This window comes from Sinocyclocheilus anshuiensis, unplaced genomic scaffold, assembly GCF_001515605.1.
Source record: "Sinocyclocheilus anshuiensis isolate Anshui unplaced genomic scaffold, SAMN03320099.WGS_v1.1 scaffold469, whole genome shotgun sequence".
Classification (NCBI taxonomy): Eukaryota; Metazoa; Chordata; class Actinopteri; order Cypriniformes; family Cyprinidae; genus Sinocyclocheilus; species Sinocyclocheilus anshuiensis.
The window spans coordinates 1,755,537-1,774,379 of NW_015537995.1; the positions used below are offsets into that span (position 1 = coordinate 1,755,537).

At 35.9% G+C, this 18,843-nt stretch overlaps 1 protein-coding gene across 1 annotated transcript in view; it reads right to left on the reverse strand.

The window, feature by feature from the left end:
• The window catches only part of LOC107675961 (neuron-specific protein family member 1-like), an 8,492-nt gene extending 2,227 nt beyond the window's left edge, over positions 1 to 6,265 (reverse strand). Inside the window, exons 1-4 of the mRNA XM_016470465.1 lie at positions 6,143 to 6,265; positions 3,851 to 3,981; positions 1,939 to 2,055; positions 1,686 to 1,799 (exon numbers count right to left, since the gene is read on the reverse strand). Coding sequence (XP_016325951.1) covers positions 1,686 to 1,799; positions 1,939 to 2,055; positions 3,851 to 3,979 — 360 coding nt within the window. The 5' untranslated portion in view covers positions 3,980 to 3,981; positions 6,143 to 6,265. The remainder of the gene's footprint in view (positions 1 to 1,685; positions 1,800 to 1,938; positions 2,056 to 3,850; positions 3,982 to 6,142) is intronic.
• Positions 6,266 to 18,843: the final 12,578 nt, after the last annotated feature.

Consider the following 18,843-nt stretch of genomic DNA (forward strand, 5'->3'; position numbering starts at 1 on the left):
TTTTTGTTGAAGTCTCATTATGTTGCATGTTTAATTCAATGAGTGGCCAATTATCATCTCAGAAACAAAAATATAAAAATTTGTGTTTCCGTTAGTGTAAATCAAATAATAATAATAATAGATTATATTAATTATTTTAATCCATCAATATGGAATGAATATGCAATGTGTTCTGGTGCAAAACTCTCATTTGAGCAAATAGCAGATTATCTGGGATTTCATATAGAAAATTTGTATACTGTGCAAAATATACATACTATATTCTGCCACAAAATTAAGATTGCTATGGTAATGCTATTCCTAACAGAGCATGTCAACAACCTAATCATCTTATACAATATTGAAAAAAAAAAAATATATACATTTACCATCTACATAATATTATGCATGGAATATACACGTTAAGTTTTATGCAAAAAGTAGACATAACTATTTCTAGTTCTAGTTAAAGGAACATCTTAGTATATTCTTATTTGGGAAGTTACATAAACACAAAATTAATTTTAAAAATTCAAACTTACAGAACCTGTAGCTATATATCCGAAAATACCCAAATTCTTAAACTTAAATGATCCAAAACTGACTACATTGTGTAAGCAGTAATAAACTATTTCTCAGGAATGCAAACTATGAAAGATTTATTATATTTCCAATTTGTAAAACAGATGCTTAGATGCTTGAAGTGACACTTTACTCATCCCACAAAAACAAAAAGGTGTTTTGCGACTGAAAGACGCCAATCAAGAGACGTCAACATGCCAAAGCTTCCATAAACCTCATTCTATCTTAACAAGAGGCAATTTTCCCGCTCTTCAAGTTAGCAACGCTACATTAGTGTGGCATGCTAATTATGGCAGTGGTATCTGCATCAAAGGGGGTGAGGTGGAAACCCCTGCAGGCCTTAATCACAGTTTAGTCATGGTTAAGACTAATTAAAGACATTCTCACACTCCACCAAAGCTAATGCACCACTTCAGATGCTGTCCGCAGACTGAAGATCCGCAGCTAAGCTTTGCTGAGCTGCAAACAAAGTAAATTTAAACGAATATCACACAAACAAAAGATGCAGTTAATACTTAATCGCTCTGCTCCAAAACCTAGTAAGCTACCGTGCTGCCTATCCTAACAGAAATATACTTTCATATGTGGGTAACTTGAAACAGCATATTTGTGCATCAAACAAATAAAGTTCCTCACATGAAGCAACAAGGAAAACAATACAATATGAAGTAAACTGGAATCAAAATAGCTGATTCATTCAACTTGAAGTCACTTGTTTTGTGCCTGAATGAATCAGCAATTTTGAACAAATGGGTTGAATGAATGATTCAATGACTCATGCATAAAGACAGTCACTTGGCGCCACTTGCTGGAGTTACAATGTAACTTAAAAATCCAAACTACTAATGCACAGGCTGCTGTATAAATTATTATTCATCTGGTAGCTATATACCACCATTCTCAGATGATTCATTCACAATGAAAGAAAGTAGGATACGTTTTGAGGTGAAAATCATGTTGAGATGTCATACCGGTGGCAACCACTGGCTAGTTTTCACTAAAGCCACAAGTGAAGACATTTGTTTACAGAAGTGTGATTTGTCATCTACATTTCAGACCAAAAATGGTTTGTAAAGTAGCCCACAAATGTTCTCAGCATGGTGTATTTGTGCTATACTGGGTACCTGGAGAACGAAGCCCTCAGGGCAGCCGAGCTGATCGTACCACAACGCTTTATACATGACCAACAGAAGCAGACACGCCAGGAACGCCAAGGTGATAATAATCAACCCAGTCAGCTGGAAAACACAGACATTCACACATGTATTTATGCCTTCCATTTTTTATTTATACTCACATTTCCCTCACTAACAGAGAGACAAATGCAAGATCTAAGTAGGCTGGGCAATCTGTCCTTGTCTTTTTTTTTTTTTTTACCTTGAGCTTCTCTGACATCTCATCATAAAGGTTTATGTTTAGCTTCTTGATGTTCGGCACATATAGCTTCCTCTTCTTCTCCTTCAGCTGATACTCTGCTGTGGTTTTCACAATCACCTACAGAGTCACAGAGAAAGAATGAACTATTAAAATAGTCCAAACAAAGAACAAGATGAGAGGGGGCTGGGCAGAAACCACAAGAATGGGCTCGCTGCTTTCAGAGTTAGCATTAGAAACCCTAATGGAAAACCAGCTGAAGCAAGTAGCTGTGTTTTCAAAAGTTTCTAAATGGTCGACAAGACGTTATGTTCCAAAGAACATCTTGACTATGTTGAGGTGGATTGTTGTTAGTCCAATATGGTCGACCAGTTTGCGCAGCACTGACTGACACACAACAATGACTCTTTTTGGAATTATTTGCACAGCCAAAGTAAAGTCAACATTACATCTCAACCAAGTTTTATGTGCTCTGATTGAAGCCAAATTTAGGATTTAGAAATTTAGGACCCAGTCCTAAACCTAACCGATAGCTTTAACAAAAGCAAACGTAAGATAAAACACATTTGTGACCCTGGACCACAAAACCAGTCTTAAGTGTCAATTTTTTCGAAATTGAGATTTATTCATCATCTGAAAGCTGAAAAAATAAGCTTTCCATTGATGTATGGTTTGTTAGGATAGGACAATATTTGGTCGAGACACAACTATTTGAAAATCTGGAATCTGAGGGTGCAAAAAAAAATCAAAATACTGAGAAAATCGCCTTTAAAGTTGTCCAAATGAAGTCCTTAGCAATGCATATTACTAATCAAAAATTAAGTTTTGATATATTTATGGTAGGAAATTTACAAAATATCTTCATGGAACATGATCTTTACTTAATGTCCTAATGATTTTTGGCATAAAAGAAAAATCTATATTTTTGACCCATACAATGTATTTTTGGCTATTGCTACAAATATACCCCAGCGACTTAAGACTGGTTTTGTGGTCCAGGGTCACATTTGCTGAAGCAACCTTGACATTTTAGCTCCTCGCTGAAAGTGCAATGTTATACCAGGTGTGCTACCTAGCAAGTTTACTATGTCAGAAAAGCCATACTTGTGGAGCTGGTAATGTGATGCAAACATCAAAATGTATTATTCTAGTTTACAAATCATGCACTTGGTTGTTTGTTGAGGTCATAACATACCGTATTGTGCAAAGAGATGCAGAATAATGAGTCTTTATTAATTAATACTCTGCCCCTGTAATCATAATTTCCATGAAAAGGAATAAAAATCTATGTTTTTCTGCCACTAGTGGTCATTTCCGCTGGAAACTGCAGTGAATTGTATGTATAGGTATGTTGTGGAAAAATATAGGTAGAGGCAGGTTTTTTAAACAGCGTAGGCTGTAGGATACACAAGATGTTACTTCAGCACATTAAAAATGCAGAGCGCGAGCTCCTACTACTATATAATTTGTCATCTTTTAGATGAGTCACTGCAAAGTTAAATTCAAACTCTGCTGTGCGTTTCCACCTGTTGCACTTGCCTCCTTCAGAGCTAAGAATAGATATAAGCCATCTGTGAGAGTTCTGACATGAGCTTGTGTGCATTTGCAAGATCAGATGGTTTGCAAAGACTTTCGGTGACAAACTGTATCATACTCAGTGACAATGAATCTTGATGGTGTCACATGAATTCTTTCTTTCATGCCAGGCTATCCGCTGGGATCTATCGGGGTGGTTTCTACCGTGTCTTTGATGGTATCAGTGGTACTGGATGTCTGCCGGTCCACCTCCGGTCTCCTATGACATTCTTCCCCTTAATGAAGTTCTATGCAGAGTAATGAGTAACAGAGGTGCGCTGCTGTCTTTAATATGGCACTATGTGTGGGTTCTGCTCTCTAATGCATGAATGGTAATTACCTTATCAGGGAAAGGCTGCTGTAACTGGCCGACCTCCAGTGGAGTGATGAGGGGGATGTTGTCAAAACCGTCCTCCACCGACGGCTGTCTCTCCATCTTGTCCACCAGGTTACTGCCTAATTTCACCATATCTGAAGCAAACATGAATGATTAGGTCCTATATTCAGCAAAAAATGCAAATGAACTCAATATGTTCAACCGAATACTTATACAATTTCCTTTCGGTAAGTGTCTTACTTTTCATTACTTAGCAATTTTGTGTTATTATAACAGGAAGTTTTTTGTGGTTTATTGTGATGTTTGCATCTATAAGCAGTTTTTATGTTCAATAAAACATCTGAATTGCTTGCTTGGAGAGGTTTTTGGACCTGGTTTCCTTTCCTTTTGCTGTGTTTTTTCTCAGTAGTATGTGTCAAATGTGTTTATAATATTTGTGCAATATAATTTAATATAACATGCGTATATATATACACACACACACACACATACACACATATATATATACAACTAAATATATTTCTTTACAGAAATTAAGAGTCACAGCAACTAATTGATGTTATTGCATAATTTCATCCTTCCATGCCATCATTCACCTGAGAGGATTTGTATCTCTGCATCTGTTGTTGGTTGATGTTTTCCATTTAGCACTAGTTAAACAGTAAATATCTCTCCATTAAGTCTGTCTCTGAGGGGTCTGATGTTGGAGCTCTGTGATGTTGTCACTCAGTTACTGTGAATCTCTCTCCATGTCATTATGACTCAGTGTCTCATGTCTTACTCATTAGCCGACTGAGGAAAACATCTGATAGATTACCGCTCTCTCTCATTATTTCTCCAACCTAATAGGCTATTACAGAGCCCTCTACAGAATACAAAACACATAAACACAACAATCACTAGTGATAGACACGTCAGCCCACATTAAGCCATTTTGAGATTGTTGGCATTGGCCAATAAAAGCTTAACTGATTAGACATTTCCATAATTTCAGTTATTCTCATTTAAAGGGGTCCTATTATGCTCTTTTACAAAGTCTTGATGTTGTTTTGGGGTAATAAAATAATAAAATGATTTTTGAGTGGATTTTGAGCAATTATCATTCTAGATTAGCTCAGAATAGCAAGTCGAGTTTTTTATTTATTTTTATTTTATTTTTATTTGGGTGCATATGATGAGTTTATTTGCAAAAACAGATAACTCAGTTTTTATAAATGTTCATAAATCATGTTTTTATTGTGTTATCAAGTATTTATTGTGTTAGTTAGCTGTATTATTATTATTTTTTTAGTTATTATTATTTAATCAAAACACCCAACTGCAGTTTGATTGATATTAATTGGAATGCAGGATAAAAAAAAACATGATTTTTGAACTTTTTTTTTTTTTAAACGGAGTTATCTGTTTTTGCAAATTAACTCTTCATATAGGCCTAGAGATTAATCAAACCAAAACAGCTGATTTAGATATGAAAAGGCTGTCTGATTGACATTAACTCACTAATCATGGATCACTTGCTTTTTTTGTGACATTTTGGTTGTTGAAACGTCTCTAAATATATTTGTAGTTTTAATAACAAATTATATAAATGTATTAACCCCATTTATTTATTTTCATCATTGTTAAAGACGCCATTAATGTCATTTTGACAAAGCATTACATTTGAAACTGTATTAAAATAAATAATTGCATGTTCTTTTTCTGACACAATCACTTCACGTGGAAGACACTGCAGGCCATGGAACAGGTGTGTTTTATTGGCTCTTCCACAGAACACCTTTACTTGCTCTATCAAGGTTATCCGAGATGCCCAATGTAGGCTACAGCAGCACATCAGCATGTGTGAGGCGTCCAAATGATGTCTGCGCTGTCTCTCAAATAAGCTTCGACCACAGGCCAATACAGCACCACTGAACGCATATCAAATCATAATTCATTATCTAACATACAGACAGGACGAACGTAAGCATTTAAGCGTAATTTGTAATTCATCACGCGGCATTACGCGCTCACAATGTACCATTATTACGCAACAGCTGCGCGTTCACTGAGGCATTATACGTCAAAATAATTATGGATGTTTTTCTTTCTTATGATGCACTGAAGGGATTAAGCGAATGTTCGATCGGGAAAATAGAAGAGACGGAATACATTCTACGTTTGCTCTCGCGTTTCTGTAGTCTTAGCCGCTGCCCAGAGGGTTGGAAACGGCAGAGATTAAACGATACACCGCTTCGAATAACACAGCCTACGATTTGTTTTTCCGTCGGAAATGAATGCAGAAGAGATACTCACTGCTTCCCCTGCGGATGTCTTGCTGATGCTGATGGAGAGCTACTGTTATTATGGCGGTGTGTGTGTGTGTGTGTGTGTGTGTGTGTGTGTAATTGACTGAAGCGCATCCGCTCCAGTCGCTGCTGTTTGATGTCAGCTGTATCGCAGCAGATAACTGGCTGATCAATGTGACAAATACCATTTTACACATATCCACAATTACTTTGAGAATGTGTGTTCGGTGATTTATGTGAAGGAAAGGACAGTAAAAATGTCAGATATGCTGCAAAAAGAGTCCTTCGGGCTTACACGGATAAAAAGGTGTTTTAAAGCAAGTGGAATTTACATTAGATTAAATTATTTAATGTAATAATATGTGTAAAGTAGCAACGTCTGACACTAAAGTGATATTTAGCAGTAATTTAGTACGCTCTATTTATTTTGTTTTATTTTATTGCGCGTCTCATCTAGATGATAAAAATTTCCATTTTATTTTCTTAGTCTATTAGATGTTAGACTAAAGGCAAATTAGTTAAACATACATATGGTGGCTAGTTGTCGCACAAAATGTTTTACAATGTGTTAGTTTAGAATCAAAAGTTTTACATTCAGACAAGAGTCAACTAAATAACCAAGATGTATTTTCTTTAGGTCAGACCGGCTGTTTTTTTTAATTGTGTGTGTGTGTATGTGTACATCATTATATATACATATCCAAAAAAATCATGGAAATTTTGGCAATTGTGGTTATACTTTTGTGAAAGTAGTGCATGTAAGACACAGACTGAATTCTCTCTGCTATCAGACTCAACTCTGTCTGAGCTTATGCACATTTTATCATCTCTCTGCAGGACGCGTGCTGTGGATTTGCCAAACGTAATGAATTTATTATGCCAACTCTTTCATCTAGTCCTTCATTTCAGCCTACATTTCTTTTTCTTACCTTAAGTTAACTAAAAACTAACTTCAGTAGAAGTGTCAGTGTGGCCGCTTAGCCAGATCTGCACATTAGTACACTCTAAAAAATGCTGGGTTAAATACAACCCAGTGCTGGGTAAAATAGGGACAAACCCAGCAATTGCGTTGTTTTGACCCAGCGGTTTGGTTAAACGTTTAACCCAACCTTCTGGGTAGTAACCCGACTGCTGGGTCAAAACAACCCAATTGCTGGGTTTGTCCCTATTTTACCCAGCACTGGGTTGTATTTAACCCAGCATTTTTTAGAGTGTACCATTTACTAATGTAGTTTGATTAATTATGATTATGAATGTCTTCTGAGTGTATTTATGGCTGTAGAAATCAGTGGATGATGTTTTTTTGGTAAAATTCAGACAGAAGTCAAAGGTCACCTGACCAACTCTGTCTCGACTTAATTGTCACGTGCAACATCGTGTCCTTACAAAAGGGCATTTTATGCATTCAGGATTTCACTGTGCCTAAGTTGTCACTAGATGGCAGTGTGGTTTTTAAAATAACTATTTGTTTTAAACACGACTCCAACTTCTTTCTACCCCAAATCCGATTGCACACGAAATGAAAGGTCACATGCCAAACTACTGAACTGCTCTTTCCAGATTTATCATGGATGTTGAGGATAATACCAGGTCAGTCCTGGATAACTTTCCACCACTTACAGTATTTACAGTAAGTGGGACTCTTAAATTAGCCATGACCCTAATTCTGCTGGTGACTGCTTTAATGCCACAAATAATCTAAGGGAATATTTTATAGGCTATACTAAATGTTATACATTTATATATCTTTACACAGGCCTGAAAACGATGTAAATATACAGTTACCAAATGTACAGAGATGAGTTAGTAAATGTTTTTGGTATTTAGTTTGATTTAGTACTGTATTAAACTACTATTAAATATTTTTGTATCAAGCACAGACTCAAACAAAACCACAGTTGCTGGTAAGGCACAGATGCACCCAGAACCTGATCCAAGAAATCATGTAACAGCTTAAAGTGTACCCCTGACAGTCAATAAATTGTTTTTCTTAGGAAATGAGTGCTTTTGAGTCAGCTTCTTCCAAAACTGTCCTGCCCAAGCACACAAAGCGCTCTAACACTTTCAATTCCACGTGGGAAGCTGTGAACATCTAGATGATGGGTGAATATGTACTCTTTTACAAACCAAAACATACTCATTTGAATTGCTTATGATGTCTCTATAATAGTAGTCTTGTTTCTCAAGTTGAACGGGTAAGAAATATTAATCAATATTAACATTTTGCAATTTTCCATGCATATTTCTCAATGTAAATATGATAATATTTATGTTTACATCATTGAATACATGGCAGACTGTGTCAGAAAATACCCCCTTTCTTGTCTAAACTCCAACAAAGCCTGTCTAATCTGGAGATATTAAATCAAAACGAAACTTTCCTAGGATTGTAAACGGCAAGGCCAGCGAGGATAAGAGCGTAATGCCAAATGAAGTGTGTGTGTGTGTGTGTGTGTGTGTGTGTGTGTGCGTGCGTGTTTGTACACAGTTGTTCCTGATCATTCATGTAATACATTCATGTAATACATGTTGGCATCAGATAATCACCTCAATGAACTAATTTGCCCTCATTTGCTTCAACTCTAAAGGTCAGATATGGTCTGGTTAATTATGGGATGTGGGCAGAACTTACTTGGAATTCAGAGCGGCCGATGACACTTCAGACTACATGAACAGCACTGAAAATATTTCCAAACTCCAGAGGAACACTGAGCCCAAATCATAAGGGAATAAAAACATTTCATAATAAATTATATAACACTATAAATATTATACAGTTATGAAAATGGCTACTTTAATTTAGGTGGTTATGACAGCTCTGCAAGTTGTATATAATGTTACTAATTATTTCTATTTTAAATATGTGCTGTTATTTTGAACTTTCTATTCATCAAAGAATCCTGAAAAAATGCATAATGGTTTCCACAAAAATATTGATCTTTAGTTAACATAACTGTTTTCAACACTGATAATAATAAGAAATGTTTCTTGAGCAGCAAATAAAGCATATTAGAGTAAGTGACACTGAAGACTGGAGTAATGATGCTGAAAATTCAGCTTTGCATCACAGGAATAAATTACATATTAAAATATAAATAAATATATAATAAAATATATATAATAAAATAGAAAACAGTTATTTTTAAATTATAACAATATTCCACAGTATCACTGTTTTTACTGTTTTTTTTTAATGAAATAAATGCAGCCTTGGTGATCATAAGAGCCTTTTTTGCAAGTCCCAGCTAACAAAAATACATTCTTAGAAAATGTTTGCTAACGTTCGCATTAAGCTATATAAACATTATTTCTGAATGTTGTTCGAATGGTCAAAATGTCTAGTTTTTTAAACAACTTTTTTTTCTTAATCATATGAAAGTTAAGGTAACTTTATAAGGTAATTTTATAATTTTGCAAACATTACAGGAACCTTGCTTTTGAATGTTCTCTGAATGTTCTGAAACAAGTAGGTCTGACATTTAAGAAATGTTAAACAAATGTCCAACTAAACATTTCAGAAAAAATGTTCACCAACAATGTATAAATAACATTATGAAGTGATTTAAAAAAAAATGTATAAACAACATTTTTAGAACATTATTAAAGATTAGATAACTTTGAATGAACGTTCTTTTAATATTACTATAAGAATGTTTGTTAATAACGTTGAGAGAACCTAGTCAGAACGTTAGCCAATGTTCCGAGAACATTTCCTGTAAGATGGCATATAGTAAACCCAGTCTACAGTTGGCTTGGATGTTTCACCAGTGCACACTCATAGTGGTTGATAACAAAGTTTTATTTTTTAAGAATTATTGTTCATAAGTTAGGTTGAACTTTTCACTCTTGTTCATTAAATAAACCTGCTTGAATAAGTCCAGCTGTAAAGTTGTGAAAGTATCAGTTGCAACAGCAGCCATGTTGTTTGTCTGTGATTAATGTTGTTTAGATACACAAAGGCCATATTCATCTCATCTGCGCATCAAACGCCTGTGCACGAATCACAAACACACAATTATAGCAGCAGTCATTTTATGTCTAATGATGTCTCAGAAACGAAATCTCTTTCCGCGCAGTCGGAGTCTGGACTGTGGCGATAGGAATAAAATCAGAAGTGTTCCTCCTTCGGTTACAACCTCATCCGTCTAAGCAAAAGCGTGTGGTATTTCTGTTTCTACAAAGCTGCAGATGGAGATCAAAGCCTGCGGATTGATGTGTTCGTATGTTGCTGGCTGCTTCATGTAATATTTATATTCAACACTGGTCGATGTATTCTCTGCTCTACTGATTTGTCCATTTGAATGTTCCAGGTTTATATAATTCCACATGGTGAAGATAAAAGTGTAGGCTTTCCTTCCAACCCTCCATTCTCTTCTCCTCCCTGTAGGGTACGCTTAATTACTTTATTCTATCATTCTTTAAATCAACAATCATGTTTTACATGAATGCCAATTTAAAAAAAATTATTAAATCCAAACTGCAAGTTTATGTTTATATGTCAGAATTAGAATCATATAATATTGTATTTACAGAAAGAGTTCTGGTGCTTAAATCTGACTGACGGTAAGTTGTGCTTTTTTTTTCAGGGATTTCTTCTGCACTTTACATCATTATGCCAGTAGGTGGCAGCAAGTGACTGTCTATCACAAGTGGGCCGCACCAGCCGCACACGTCCTGAAAAGTGACCAGGGCTGCGTTTCCCAAAAGCATCGTAAGCCAAAGTTGATCGTAGCTCCATTGGATTACAATGCTTTTGGGAAACGCAGCCCAGAACATTTCGCATTTCGCCCCATGGTGGCTGGCTGCAGTATAGGTTAGAAACCCCACCCTCTTCATATAAACAAATGGGACGTGAGCCAAACTAAAATATCAAATTACTGTTGTTGTTTCTGTATTTTTAGGTAGTTATTATCATGCTATTGTATGTTCAAGTATTTGTTTTTCTAAAAAATTAGTTTGAGTTATTTTATGCTATAAAAACGGTGTGGCGTTGTGTTTGTGTGCTTGAGATTGAGTTTGCGGGAGTTTGGGCGGGACCTTAATATCATATCATAGCTATCACTATACGCAGACTCAGGGTCTTGGGCTCCAAATGATGGTATTAGCAAAATTAACAGTGCCTATTTCTGGGACATATTAGCTTATTTTTCTAAAGTGGAAGAAAATAGATATGTGTCACCCATCTTTTTTTTTTTTTTTACAGTCTATCCACATTTAGTTTGAACTTGAATGTGCTATGCTTCCAGTGTCATTTGCTTCCAGTTATTTTTAGCTGTACAAAAACAACTTGTTGTGCTTTAACTAAATTATAAACAAATAGCACAAACAGGTTTACCATTTAGGCCTACTGCACTTTGTTCTTCTTATAGCTATTTACCTATAGCAACTATTGAATTGGGAGTCTTGCACATTCACAGAATAGCTTACTTTCACATTGCAAAATAAATTGGATAGGCCCACAATTCATTCAAAAACACTCATTCTGGAACTGGTTTAAGTGACAAATGCTAATTCATTCAGGAAGAAGCAAGCGAGTGAGTCATTCAGTCATTCACTCAAATAATTTGTTTGCAAAGACTGGTTTATTCAGGAAGAAACATTAGACTGATTTTATGAGTAAAACATCATTCCTTCAACTGATTTGTTCAAAAACGCTCATTCCTCTAAGAATGAAACAATTGAGTGAGTCATTCAATTAATCAAACAATTCTTTCAAAAACTCTATACAGTTAGGAAACAAGGAGAGAAACGCAGCTTTTACTGTGACTTTGTTTAGAACTACTTTCGTTAAAGTTGCAAAACCAGTAAAAGCAGCTGGCAATACTGTGTCTGAAATATTTGTTACTCAGTATTAAATTCTTGTTCATTGAGCTGCTGTTTACAAGGATTATCACATAATCATGCTGTATTTTTCTTTCTTTTTTTTTTTTGCTCACATTTGCTTGATATTGCTTAAATATTATATTATATTGGCACCAGTAGGCTTTTGATTCATATCACAGGAAGTGGTTCGGAGAATTATAAGCCTATATCATATCATATCATATCATATCATATCATATCATATCATATCAATCACTTTATATTACATTACATTATATTAATTATATTATATTATAAAGCTGTTTGTAAAATGGATTATATTATAATATCAATATAATAATACAAATATAATAATACAAAAAGAATACAAATAATAAAACAAACATAAAATGTCAACCAAACATTTATTATAGCTTTAGAATAACTACATTTTCTGGACTGAAAAGCCGAACAGCAGTCCCAAAATGAAGTTTTAGTGATGTAGCCTGAGTGAGGTTTGCTTGTGAGAGTGTGTTATGCTTTCCCTGAAACATTCCATAGAGCTTAATCATAATAAAGAGAAGCAATATGAGCACCATGGCCTGCTTGTAAATCACCAGATGTTCAGCAGAGAAATGCTGTCTGCTCATTACTGACTGGATCTTCATGATTAGCTTTAGCGAGAAGCATGTTCAGAGATTCGAGCTCAGTGAATTTCCACAGAATTCCAGATATTCCCATCCCTCTCATTCTTAAGACACCATAACAGAGAAGACGCAGTCTTATTGACTGCGTTGCGTCAGCTGTCTTGAGTGACGTCAGTACCAAGTGTCATGGATTAATCATTTGGCTGCTTCCTGTTACTGAATATTTCTCCATATGACTGTACATATATTTTTTTAGTGTTTTCTTCATGGTCTAATCAGGATTGGTAATTTGGTAATATAGTGTTACTGAGCACTAGACAGATTATTTCTGTACTTATATGGATATGCTCTTTGTCCTCACATGCCATTATTGAATTGAATTGTCAAGTTAAAGGAAGTATTTAAAGAAGGCATTTAAAAAGTATGTAAATAAACTATAGCCTAATACTCAGAAAAAGTACACCTATCAATAAATATAACAATTAAATGAATAAGTAAATATAATAAAAATATAACTATAATTATTTTAAATGAACATGAATTTAGTACAATTACAAAAAAACAAAACAAAACAAAAACAAATTCCCACAAGATGCATTCTAGCATTTAAAAATGAAACAGAACATATCTTGAAGAGTGTTTTCAAAAGATAAACTTTGAACAAAAAAATAAAATAAAATCATTCAATCAGCATATCATTTAATTCATTCAATTAGTTTTATAATTAGTTGACAACCCAATAAGTGACAGTCATTTTCAAACAATTAACTAAACGTAGTGTAGTATTGATTTTTTTTTTCTAAGTCAATAATTCATCAATAAAAAGACACACTGCATAACAATGGTAATGAGTTTTGAACTGTAAATGTTCATTACAACATTTTCCGAAGATCATGAGCAGTAAAGATATTTTCATTATGTCTCTCATATCTTAATGGCTTATGTTACGCAACAATCAAATGTTCAATGCTAAAAGGTTTTCTCTGAGTAACAGGTGTGAGAAATCTTGTAATTAACAGTAACCTGATCTGTTTACCTGTTCCAAACGTATGAAACCGTGAAGGAATATAGCAGATAACAGTCATGTGTCTTTTAATCATCTGAAACAAGGATCTATTGTTTGCTCCATGGGAGTGTGTCTGAATGATGAAAGAGAGATGGCACAAATTCAGGAGCGAGTTTCGCAATTCAGTGAATGATGTAGAAATATTAATATCTTCCATCTTACTTGTTCAGTCCAGAACCAAGTCCAGTCAACTGTAAGTTAAGCTGTAACTCAGAACATGTATTACTATAAATCTAAAGATTAAAGTTTCAAGAAATATTGCACAACACTTCATGTGGAGTTAAATACAAATCAGATGAGCAAAATACAATTATATAAAATTTGCAAGTACAATTATATAAAATGCATGTATAAAATAGAGTAGATCAGAGGGTTGTGTAACATGTACAGGTAAAACGTTCTGACCAAAACCATACATACACATCAACACACACTCACTAAATCCATGGCATCCCTTTGCTTATTTTAGTATCTTTGCTCTCAATGCCAAAGGATTTAAAGTCACTAACTAGGTGGTAAATCCTCAATAGAGCACAAGACACACCGAGCTGCTCATGAAGCTGGTCCTCTGAGCAGACATCTGGACCTAAACACTCAAGACATCAAGGGAACATACAGGTGAGCCTTTACAGTAAATCATACTTAAGCAGACTACTTGTTGTAGCATATGATTATAAATTGTATGATATTTTACTACTTCTTTGAGACAACAGAGAAGACCCAAGCACAGACCACACACTTTTTTTTTCATGTTATATGGAGACATTCCATAGACGTAATGTTTTGTATTTATTTATTGATTTATTTTTTTATCTTACCCCCTCACACAAAACATTCTGCATTTTTGGACTTTCAAAAAAACTTCATTCTGTTTGATTCATAAGCTTGTTTCCTCATGGGGACCAAAAAAATGTCCACACAATGTCAAAATTTACTATTATTTTATTATTACTATACTTGTGTTGGAATACCAGGACAACACACACATTTATACAATTATAAAAATACCCTGCAGTTGTACTTTTGGTATACTAAACTTAAAGTCTGCTAAATTGGAACAACTAATTTTGTGCTTAATGTACTTTAATTGTGCAATTAAGTAGTGCTGAGGTCTAACTAAAGATATACTGAAGTATATTTGATTGTGCTAAAGTGGAACTATTGCAAGTAAACTTCAGGTGCACTTTAAATATCTTGCATTTAAAGACTGATATTATACAGGGATCGTACAATCCTTATTAATAGTGATATTAAAACACATTTTAGGCATAATGTTAAGAAATGTACATTATGCAATAAAGAAATACTCCAAATACTCTTAAGTGATATTTTAATAAAGATGTTAATGGACTTAAAGTTTGTGTTTTGAGTTTTGTCTTCCTAGTTTTCCTGAGTTGTCTGAATAGTTATCTTGTCCACCTGGTGTCTATTAATTAACTCATTTGTTCCCTTTGTTTGCCTTGTGTATTTAAGCCCTGTTATCACCCTGTCTTCGTCCATCTTTTTAAAATGGTTGAAAGTGGCTATTTCCTGTGTTTGCGTAAAAGAAGTTTAGTTCTTTGAAGAATTCCTCATCGTGCAAGTTTCTATATTACCATTACGTGACAGAGGTATATTTAGTATGAGATAAATTTATTTTAAATAAATTATGGCATAGGTTTTTTTTCTTCTTGTACTAGGGTATATACACTCTGGCTTGTTTGTGAGTGAAGAACTTTGTACCAGGTCTCCCCTTATGTTAGCAGCTGATAAAAGAGAAATAACTTGGCAAAATCAAATCATTAAAAAAGCAAAAAGATAAGAGGCCTTAAATTCCTAGGAGCATAGAACGGACCAAAACACTGATGATATGATTATTCACAGCTGATTTGATTCAATACTAACGTCATAAAATGTTTATTAATTAATTTGTAATAAAGCAGGCGTGAATCCAATGTTTTTATCTCTCGCTCTGTCAGTTCCAGCATGAAGCCCAGGAGGCATCTGACCTCTGTGGATCTTCTCCCTACGATTCTCGAGCTCCAGGAGAGCCAGAGTCTGGATGACTACATAGACTCCATACAAGAGCTGTCCCAACCCACCTACCCTCTCAGCGGACCCCTCCGGGGCTCCCGTCTGTCCCCGCTGCGCATGGCCAAACACCCCAGCATGTCTTTGGCCACCACAGGTTCAGTCCTGGCACACAAGCCTTGGGCTCTCTCTGGACCTGACAATGTATCACTACCCTTGACAGACTTGAAGGGCCCGGCGAGTTCAAATCAGGACCCTCTGGACTGGCTCTTTGCACAAGTGCAGACCGACCCGGAAGACGTGTGCATGATGGAGACAAAAATGATGAGAACTCACAGCCTCTGGAATATGTTGCAATAATCATAAAAGTTGCAATTAATTATTTTATTTTCAGTGTATTAAATAGTGTGATTTTTGAGATAGGAAATAGGGGATAGTTGTCACACGGGCTAAAAAATAGGTTTAATGAATATAAGGGACTATATTAATCATAGTATCTGTTATCCAAATGAATGGACATTTCTGTTTTTGTTGTTTCATGAATTCAAAGTTTGAAGCTTGGGGTTAGAAATATTTCTTGAAAGAAATTAATACTTCTATTCAGCAAAGATGCATTAAATTGATCAAAAATGACAGAAAATACATTTATAATGTTACAAAAGGTTTCTATTTCAAGTAAATAGTTGTTTTGAATTTCTATTCATCAAATATTCCTGAGAAAAAAAAAGTGTCCTGCTTTCCACAAAAACATTAAGCAGCACAACATTAATAATAGTTAGAAATGTTTGTTGAGCAGCAAATCAGCATATTAGAATGATTTCTGAAGGATCATGTGACACTGAAGACTGAAGTAATGATTAGATGCTTTGCATTCAGCTTTGCATCACAGGAATCAACGATATTTAAAATATATTAAAATAGAAAACGGTGATTTTAAATTGCAGTAAATTTTTGGTCAAACAAATACAGCCTTGCAAGAGATTTTAAAAAACCTTAGCCATCAAAACTTCGGTTTGTGTACATTCTTTGTCTTACATATGTGCAGTTCCTCTTCAGGAACTTGAGCTGCGTCGAAAACGCTAGGGGAACGTCTTCTGCGACCCACGCTCTGAATCACATGTGAAATCAGTCCAATAGCTGAACGGGACGTCACGGCGGATGACGTCATGACCAGGAAGCTATAAAAGCAAGTGCGGCAGAGCCAGCGTCAGCTTTCTGTCATTCAGCGAAGCGCTCTGTGTGTGTCAGTCATATTTATTGTTGTCTGTCTATTGTGAGAAAAAAGTCTAATAAGCAGCTATGTCTAAGGCTCACGCTAAGACAAAGCATGCAAAGGGCGAGTGCAAGCCACGCTATAGGTTGTGTGTTCCTCTCTGCCCACGTTATATCACGAGTGGGGATACACACAGCCTGTGCGTGGTTTCCTTGTGAGCGAAGCACGCAGAAGCTGATTTGATTCAATACTAACGTCATAAAATTTTTTGTTATTAAATGTAATTAATTTGTAATAAAGCAGGCGTGAATCCAATGTTTTTATCTCTCGCTCTGTCAGTTCCAGCATGAAGCCCAGGAGGCATCTGACCTCTGTGGATCTTCTCCCTACGATTCTCGAGCTCCAGGAGAGCCAGAGTCTGGATGACTACATAGACTCCATACAAGAGCTGTCCCAACCCACCTACCCTCTCAGCGGACCCCTCCGGGGCTCCCGTCTGTCCCCGCTGCGCATGGCCAAACACCCCAGCATGTCTTTGGCCACCACAGGTTCAGTCCTGGCACACAAGCCTTGGGCTCTCTCTGGACCTGACAATGTATCACTACCCTTGACAGACTTGAAGGGCCCGGCGAGTTCAAATCAGGACCCTCTGGACTGGCTCTTTGCACAAGTGCAGACCGACCCGGAAGACGTGTGCATGATGGAGACAAAAATTATGAGAACTCACAGCCTCTGGAATATGTTGCAATAATCATAAAAGTTGCAATTAATTATTTTATTTTCAGTGTATTAAATAGTGTGATTTTTGAGATAGGAAATAGGGGATAGTTGTCACACGGGCTAAAAAATAGGTTTAATGAATATAAGGGACTATATTAATCATAGTATCTGTTATCCAAATGAATGGACATTTCTGTTTTTGTTGTTTCATGAATTCAAAGTTTGAAGCTTGGGGTTAGAAATATTTCTTGAAAGAAATTAATACTTCTATTCAGCAAAGATGCATTAAATTGATCAAAAATGACAGAAAATACATTTATAATGTTACAAAAGGTTTCTATTTCAAGTAAATAGTTGTTTTGAATTTCTATTCATCAAATATTCCTGAGAAAAAAAAAGTGTCCTGCTTTCCACAAAAACATTAAGCAGCACAACATTAATAATAGTTAGAAATGTTTGTTGAGCAGCAAATCAGCATATTAGAATGATTTCTGAAGGATCATGTGACACTGAAGACTGAAGTAATGATTAGATGCTTTGCATTCAGCTTTGCATCACAGGAATCAACGATATTTAAAATATATTAAAATAGAAAACGGTGATTTTAAATTGCAGTAAATTTTTGGTCAAACAAATACAGCCTTGCAAGAGATTTTAAAAAACCTTAGCCATCAAAACTTCGGTTTGTGTACATTCTTTGTCTTACATATGTGCAGTTCCTCTTCAGGAACTTGAGCTGCGTCGAAAACGCTAGGGGAACGTCTTCTGCGACCCACGCTCTGAATCACATGTGAAATCAGTCCAATAGCTGAACGGGACGTCACGGCGGATGACGTCATGACCAGGAAGCTATAAAAGCAAGTGCGGCAGAGCCAGCGTCAGCTTTCTGTCATTCAGCGAAGCGCTCTGTGTGTGTCAGTCATATTTATTGTTGTCTGTCTATTGTGAGAAAAAAGTCTAATAAGCAGCTATGTCTAAGGCTCACGCTAAGACAAAGCATGCAAAGGGCGAGTGCAAGCCACGCTATAGGTTGTGTGTTCCTCTCTGCCCACGTTATATCACGAGTGGGGATACACACAGCCTGTGCGTGGTTTCCTTGTGAGCGAAGCACGCAGAGTCGGCTCTTGAGGGGGCCGGCTGCCCGCATTGCGAGCGCCTCCCACTGCGTACGCTTCGCTCCCGGAGGGCTCTCTTTGAGGAGGGAGCCTTCGCCAGCGTTCCTCGCGGTGCTGGCCCCGCTTCCGTCGAGT